The 7,984-nt window shown below is 50.9% G+C and overlaps 3 protein-coding genes across 3 annotated transcripts; 2 read left to right on the top strand and 1 right to left on the bottom strand.

Annotated features, from left to right (window-relative positions):
* Positions 1–48: 48 nt before the first annotated feature.
* Positions 49–1,653, top strand: PPTG_19320 (hypothetical protein; the record flags this gene model as incomplete). The annotated part of the gene is made up of 2 exons (XM_008917739.1): positions 49–736; positions 800–1,653. The coding sequence occupies 2 exons, from the start codon at positions 49–51 to the stop codon at positions 1,651–1,653; spliced, it is 1,542 nt and encodes a 513-aa protein (XP_008915987.1).
* Positions 1,654–2,005: 352 nt separating this feature from the next.
* On the top strand, positions 2,006–3,983 carry PPTG_24562 (hypothetical protein; the record flags this gene model as incomplete). The annotated part of the gene is made up of 6 exons (XM_008917750.1): positions 2,006–2,575; positions 2,635–2,829; positions 2,960–3,104; positions 3,166–3,596; positions 3,716–3,808; positions 3,897–3,983. 6 exons carry the CDS (start codon positions 2,006–2,008, stop codon positions 3,981–3,983), a joined length of 1,521 nt encoding a protein of 506 aa, XP_008915998.1.
* A 1,834-nt stretch (positions 3,984–5,817) lies between these two features.
* Positions 5,818–6,021, bottom strand: PPTG_24561 (hypothetical protein; the record flags this gene model as incomplete). The annotated part of the gene is made up of 1 exon (XM_008917749.1): positions 5,818–6,021. One exon carries the CDS (start codon positions 6,019–6,021, stop codon positions 5,818–5,820), a length of 204 nt encoding a protein of 67 aa, XP_008915997.1.
* Positions 6,022–7,984: the final 1,963 nt, after the last annotated feature.

Genomic DNA, 7,984 nt, shown 5'->3' with positions numbered 1-7,984 from the left:
GCGCAGCACTTCATTACCCAAACCCAGGCCCTTGCTGAAGAACAGGCCATGTTCCAGCATCGTCAGCGTGGAGAAAACAATGCACAAAACGCGGCGCTGATGGCTGTTCAAGCTTCGACTGAAACAAGAGTCCAGCAGCTCACTGAACAACAACGTACACTTGCCCATCAGCTCGGTGAAGCTCTAGCTACGACACAAAGCGAGTTATCATCTCAATTCCAGCGAATGCAGGTGCTGGAAGGGGACCAAGTTACACAGATCGAAGAATTCGTCAATAAGAAGCTGGGTGAGGCTCTTCAAAAAGTGCATCAGTCGAGTCAAGTGATTACCTCGCAGACGGACATCGCTCAGAAGCTTTTGGTCGAGATCGAACAAACTATCGACAATAGCCAAGCTACTTTCGCTAGTCACATTCGCCAAGTCGTTGAAGATGAATTGGCAAGCCTGCAGCATGATTCTTTAAGTGCGAAGCAAGTACGGGGAGTGGTGGACGAAACGGTAGCTGCAGCTATTGCTGAGGCAAAACAAACAATCGATACAGAGCTCCAGCGTGCCCGCAGCGAAATTCAACGTGAAATTGCAACCAGAATGGAGGAACCAGTCCGGCACTTAGTTTTGGAGCTGACAACGCAGGCGGCGCGTCAACTTGAATCTCGCGTGCAGAGTCTAGTTACGAATACACAGTCGGAAATGAACCTACAAATTCAACGCCAAGCGGGTGCAACGTCGGTTCTGCGTGAACCAAAGCTGCAGAAGCAGCAAATGCGCTTCAAGCACCGGTCGAATTGAATTGATGAAGCATGGCTAAAGACTTCTATCCAGGATGTGCTGCTCAACAACCCAGATTTAGTGGGCCATGAGCGACAAGAACAGTCACAACAATCAAGCACAGTTTCGAAAGGTGACAAAGAACACAAGGAATATGCAGAGCAGCTCAACGCCACTCTTGAGCGCAGTATCGGAGCAGCAGCTACGACGATCGGTAACGCTATCAACGGTGGAATGCGCTGCATAACCAAGTCCTCACTCAGGCGTGACCACAGTTTTGAAGATAGCGACTCGGATGATGATGTCTGGATGACTCCGAAAGACCGTCAAATGGAAAATCGGATGAAGGAAGCTTGGCGAAATGCTTACCTTTGTAGCAAACCTGATCACGTCTCTCCTGAAGCGAATTCAGACCACGAAGGCAAGAGCTCTCGAGACAATCGAATTGAAAATAAACCAGAAGTTCTGGCTCGGAGTTACAAGGACAGTGAAGGACTCGTTTCATCTCCGCAAACTCAGTTACCCTTTACCGGTGGAGCCGCGTTTGATTCCAGTGTACTGCTGGTGGTACCGCCTACTCAAACACAGATCTTCGTCCAGAATAAAACGCACCATGAACACCGTCTATCTGAGCTACGGCGCCGTCAATGCCTGGAGCTTGAACAACTCCAGCAGGACGCGCCACTACCAATTCAGTACCGGGGGCGTCATCGCGAGACCCATCCTCCTGTTCCACCACGTCAATCTGGAGAACATCGACACCAAGTCCAGCGTCACCACAAGCAAGCTCACACAAATCGAATGCAGCGGCTTGTGAATGACCTTCAACAAGAAGTTACTACCAGAGCGGAGTTGGAGGCACAGCGGTATTCATCGAATAACTAACGCGCTGTGAGCAGCGTTGGAATGGCTGCATATTTAAGAAGAACGAATTCAGCGATCACCGGCGTTTGAAAACGAGATCAGGTACGCATTCACGAAATGACGTCTAGGAGAAGCTGTATGTACAACCTTGCACTAAAATCACTAATCCAAGAATTGACTGTAGACACGAAACGGGGTTGTGATTGCAGACATTTAATGTAAGCAATATATATTTTCAACGTTTATTTAGATGTTGTGCCCGTATCCGTAGTCACTGTACAGGATCAGAATCTTCTTCTAGCGTACGCTTCAAATATATTCGCCTGGTAAATTGGGAGCTGGGGGTTGAAGTTGTATGGAGGACAAATTGTTCATGGTCAAGCTGCCTTCGTCGGAAAACACGAACGGCAACAGTATCAAGTCGGTGCACAAGATGCACAAGTCGCTGGCGGTGCTCAAGAGCGTGCTGCAGGGCCCTGGACATCGAAAACCATTTCGTCGTTGGCTGGCCGTATCCCGCTGGACGTGTTCGCGAAGAACGAAGGCTGCGTCCGAGGAGCCGACGGCCACCCACGAGTTCAACGTCGCGGAGGTTGCTGAGACCTTGGACGAGAAAAAGAAGACGCTCGACATGGACCAGAAGCGCTCGGACTTTGAGACGTCCGTGCTGAGGCTGCGCGACATTGCCAGGAAGTACAAGCACGGCTTGAGATCTGGCGAGGAGGCGGTTCTGACGGATCTGATCAACGAGTACTTCACGGTGGAAACCGTGTACGTGAACTCACACAACATTGAGGACGTGGTGATGGCCTTGCGCCAGCAGATCCCGTCTGATCTGGATAAGGTCTTTTCCATTGCTCTCTCGAACAAGGCGTTGGAGTCGAAGAACAAGCTGCTGCTGCAGCTTCTTGCTCAGATGGCGCGTGGTACTCCTCGTAAGTCCGTGAAGACCGTTGTTTCGTGCCGCTGCTCGAGAAGATCACTACCTTCACGGAGAAACAGTACTCGCTGGTGGCTCTGCCGTCGTACCGCGCCAGGTGGAGATGGTCCTCAAGGACTATCTCACTAACGAACATTACTGAGGCCTGCACGAACCTCCTGGGCCAGTCACAGCCGCTGTTCGATCTGCTTATTTCGCTCCTCGACCATGAAGACCAGAAGATCCGGGAGTTGGCTCTGGAGTTATACGCGCAACGTGTCTCATCGAGTCGATGGAAACGATGAACTTCAATTACATCTTCGTCAAGACGTTCCAGTTCAAGTCGCCTGTTATCGACGCGCTGGCGGGTGGTGTTGCCCCCACCGAGAGTTACGATGACCTGACCAGGGTGCTGTGCGACGCAACAGCTCCGCCAGCTCGCTGACCCTGGGTGAGCACAACTCGGAGGAGAGCAACGATGACCAAGAGACCGTGGACAAGCCTCTGCCCAAGCCAGTCGAGAGCTACCAGAAGATCTCTCCGGACTTTGAGTGTCACGGCGCATCAAGAACGCGTTCATGGACGTGATAACGTTGTTCCCGCTTGCGAAGAAGTCGTTGTCGGAGCGCAACGACCCTCTTGTCAATGTGCTTCACGTGATTCTGGTGAACGAGCACTCGGAGAAGGCGAACCTGCTGGAACCGGCCGAGATGTACCTCGAGTCAGTGGACCAGAGCCTCCGCCCGCACAACACCCGCCGCGTGACCTTTTCGGTGCGCCCGTAGAACACCGAGAATATCTCGACCACAACGCTGACATGGCGTTGTACCCGAACATCTACACTTTCCCTGGCCGTCTGAACTACAGTGAGGATAAGATCGTGCGCCGCATGGAGGCCCCGATCGCCTACAAGCTGGAGCTGCGTCGTCTGCAGACCTACAACGTCAAGGAATGGATTGCGTCTCGGGTGGCAAATCTGCGCCAAGAGGATGGTGTCCTCAAGGTGCCCAACACTCTGCAGATCATGCACCACCTAGACGGCAAGGTTAGGAGCTTGACACTCGAATTGAAGAGCTGTCGTTTGAAGCAAGGACTACGTTTGTTTGATCCAAGAGTAAATGTATTAGTTATTCACAGAGCTGACTTCTCTTCTTCTTCGTTAAGCTCCCTAGAAATGCTGGTACTAGAAACAAACTCGGCAAGAATATCTGGATTAACGTCGTCCATGTAGAGGTCCGGATCAATGCCAACCAGAAGGTTTGAAGGCTTGTGGAAGCGGTGCTGGCCCCGAGGGATTTCTTCGCATTGCAGTAGATTAACAAACTCTGGATTCCTGTTTATAAAGATGCCCATGTCGATGGTGTCTCCCGACAAGCTCGTTCGTTGTGCTGACACCATTGCGCCACTGACGCTGAAATCCCTCTCAATTTGACAGGACGAAACAGGAATCGAGAAGAGCACACGTACCGCTTTTGGGATGATTCGGTATTGTCCGGAATGCTCAAGCCGCTTCCAGAAGTCAAGCACAGTTTCTTTCGCAGCCATGTTGGCGTTGCGCTCAACATCCACCGTATCTTCCAACTAGCGATCCAATTCATCTTCGGCACGTTTATCAACGCGAGGCACCACAGCAGGTCTTGTGCGTGGCGCAAAACGTGCCTCTAGCGGGCTCAACTGAGGTGAAGACGCGTTCACGTGACCTGCGACACCATTTAATGGTCCGGCGACCTTCTTCAACAAGGATAGTAGGTTTGATCGAATTTTGTCGTTGACTGCGTTTAATCTGCTGACGGCTTCCTTGCCCTTTAATCCATGCTGTCGGCAACACAGGACCACAGCACGGTTAAGGGATTCTTGAGTGTTTTTGTAGATTGGGTGGAGTTTCAACATCATCTCCAGCACGAAGTCACACTTATCAAACGCAGAGTCCTTGTAGTATCGAGCGAAAAAAAACGTTCGTCCAAAGCTTCGCGTAAGAGATCACGGGTCTTCGCTGCTAGAGGCGTCAAAGAGCTTGCCGGTATCCACTGTGGCGTCTCATCTGTTGATAGGTAGTGCAAGATTGGTTGGTTGGGACAAATGTTGTCAATGCGGATCATATACAGCGACATCAGTACTTCCACCTGCTCTGGCCTCTCTGCCTGGCATTTAAACTTCAAATTCGCAACCGGAGCAGGCAGTGATAGTGCCTGGACGAGCTCGGAATGGCAATTTTCCAGAGGAAAAGCTGGAGGTGGTCGACGTTCTTGAATGGCATGGTCTGCTAGTATCTTATACCACTCGACAACTGCCTCCCATTTGTCCAGCACCCTTCTCATCGCTTTCGTCAAGCTCAGGAATCGTGATGCAGAATGTCCGATAAGGCGCTTTGATGCCCCTTTTGTTCTCTCCTTACAAAGCTCACCAAACAAATCTCCAGCCGAGGATATCAGCTTTACATTTGATATAACAGTCGTCATCTTCGTAATTAGACCCGCCATTTCAGGGTTGGCCTCTTTACTCCTTCTTCCACCCAACCCACACGACATTTTGGTGGCGGCATGGGCCATGTGGGCAAAACACCACTCCCAGCGCAGCTGTAGATTCGAACGCAGCATGAATTTGACGTCGCCACCCGCGTCGCTGGTCGCCCCGAAGAAGTGTTGGGGCTTTAGGTCAAAGTCAGCTAGTGAACTTGTCAACCACATGTGAAATGGCTTTTGGATTCCACCTTCACGCTCACCAAAAGCCGGATTAATCTGTTTTGTTCCGAGAAGGACAGAGTTAAATTGCCAGTCTTTATCGATCATGTACACCCTCAGCCCCAGATATTTGTCGTTGGTGGTTTTGCATGTCCAAAAATCCGCAACTAGTGTGAAGTTCGGGTAAACCTCTCGGTTATCAGCAAGGTACTCCATCATCTCCTTCTTCGTGGACTGATACAGCTCGACAATGGCCGCACTAACGCGCTTGGGGCCAATGTCCGTCTGCATTTCCTTCTTCACCACCAACGCTTTCAGCAACTTTGCCTTTTTATATTCGCCACTTCTCAGCGGCAAATTGTGGTTGACAATTTTCAGTGTTTCCAGTAGTAAAGTCGGCCGAGCTGGATTGTTGGTATACAGCGGCGAGGCGCGAAGTTTGTCGATCTCGCTATCTCGCTTCCTCTTGCCAGTAACTTCAACGTCTGTCTTTGGCGATGCAAGATTATGTACCTGTGGGAGATGCTGGGCAGCTCGGGATGTCTTTCCTGTAGACATCCGGTAGAGATTTTCACCTGACGTTCTTCACGTTTCATCGGCTAAATACGCCCACCGGACTGTGAGCTTGTTGTTCTCGTCGCGGTACTCGACCCTTACTCCCCACTTAAAAATGTAGGAAGTCTCGTTTTCTGCAGGAGGAATCACCTTAAACGGCCCTATCGACTGGAAGTTCGCGATGGCTTGCTTTACTGCAGCCGGAGGCTTCAACGCAGACTGAGGTTGCTGCATAATTCACTTGCTTGCGTCAACAGCAACACTGCCGGAAGAAGTAGTTTTTACCAACTCTTTTGGCCAGAATCACGGTCGTCGTCGAAGGTCGAGCGCTGAGAGAAGCGGGCTGCTCCTACCGTGGAAATCTTACAATGCCATTTGCGATCTTAGATCGCTTATGCAAAATTTCGAATAGATTTTTTTTTACCAATCACATTCCCTTAGAACGAGCACGCACCCGACCAAATGGGTACATGAACGAGCTTGAACGAGCATTCGAGTCAGTGTGCTCGTGGTTTTCGAACTTAAAGGCTACGAGCGCGTATTTCGTTGTTTTCGTGCTCGCGCACTTAACGACGAGCAGCGAAGTTCGCAATTTTGTGCTCCCCTAACCCGTGCTCGTCCGAGGCTTGCGTATCGGTGAAGCTGGATTCACATTCAGTGGTCAAGAACCGACGGACTACGGTACTACGACTCGGTGACGGTTCGAGCGACTCCTCGGTGGGTGCGACTAGCAGTTGAACGCTCGACGGAGACATGAGAAGGCACAGGAACAGTTGGGACAGTTGAGGCAAGTGTTGGCACGTGTAGCGGTCCATAACGGATCATAGTTCACTTGATATTTATATACCTAATTAGGATTGCATATTAGGAAGAGCCCGAAAGGGCGCCATAAATAACAGAACAGAGTTTCCACTCAAGCACATGAGCGAGGCCCGGCTTCAAGATAAGCGTCTGGATCAGCGTGTGTGGGTGTGTTATGCCTGTCGGTGGACTCGAAGCTTACTATCGAGGGTTCATCCGGCAAGGCCAAGAGAGTGTGTGTATTGGCCGATTATATATCGGGAGTTTACGTGACGGCTTTATTGTGCCTATTTGCACGTGTTGGGGAGAGCGAGTTGCCTCCCATATATTCTTCCAGTCGAGTGTTGAACACTCGGCGCCCTCGTAAAAGGTTATTTGTGCCTGGTACCCTTCCGCTGTTGGGACCACGAGAATTCATAACACCTACTAGCTTTGCTCGTACTAGTAGCGTGTTCTTATTTTCACTGGTTGGCCTATATAAGCGATTTGCAGGTCCAGTCTGTCCCGGTGTAAGGGCTGAGTCTGGGTCTTCAGATCACCCCCCAAACGATCGTTTACCGTTCTGGTAGACGTATTGTTGTGGGTTTACCCTACCTACACTAGTAGCTAGAGTTGCCGTGGGAATTACTACACCACACTCCCTGAGGCACAGCCGAGTTCGACTCGACTGACCTCCTCCACAAAACCCTGCGCCCTCCACCAAAGGATGGACGACGGATCACCAAGTGCAATGACAAATCGGCTAGAAGTGTTACGGCGCCCGGGCTGTACGGTGTACCGGCCGCCGAGCTCGGCGGACTTGTCGTTTTTTTGCGCGGAGCGATACCTTGTGCTCTACCCGGGCCAACCTAATCTCTTGGCGCTGCAAGTCGAGTACCTTACAATCTATGCCTCTCGGGTATTGATGGCAGACCTGTACAGGGACTTACCGGAAGAGTGTACACGTGTCTTGGTCTAGGAAAATTATGCTCAGATTGGCTATCTATCGGGAGCCCCTTTGGGCTCATCCTATACCTCCCATGCTTCCTATACATTTATCAAGTGAAATGAAAGTCGTTTTCGGATCTCGCCGAGTCCCTTCCGCCGAGCTCGGCGACCGTTGAGCTCAGCGGCCATCCGGATAACGGTATCAGTACGATCCGCCAAGTTCGTACCGTGACCCACAGCTCCTTAGATCATGGATACATACGCCATAGGCCCAGGTACCAGAACGGTTCTGACTGAAAGTAAACTAAACATTTTGATTGGCTATCCGAAATTGGTACATGGTACCATTTTTGTCTGTTTGAGTTCCCAGACCTCTGTGGTGAAGCGCCAGTTGGCTTTTGCGAATTAGAAAACTGATTGATGGGAAGTGACTCGATCCAGCCCTGAGACTCGTGGTCGACGACGGTGC

This window comes from Phytophthora parasitica, assembly GCF_000247585.1.
Source record: "Phytophthora parasitica INRA-310 unplaced genomic scaffold supercont2.113, whole genome shotgun sequence".
Lineage (NCBI taxonomy): Eukaryota > Oomycota > Peronosporomycetes > Peronosporales > Peronosporaceae > Phytophthora > Phytophthora nicotianae.
The sequence above is the reverse complement of the archived record's forward strand: the minus strand, read 5'-3'. Positions and strand labels throughout refer to the sequence as shown.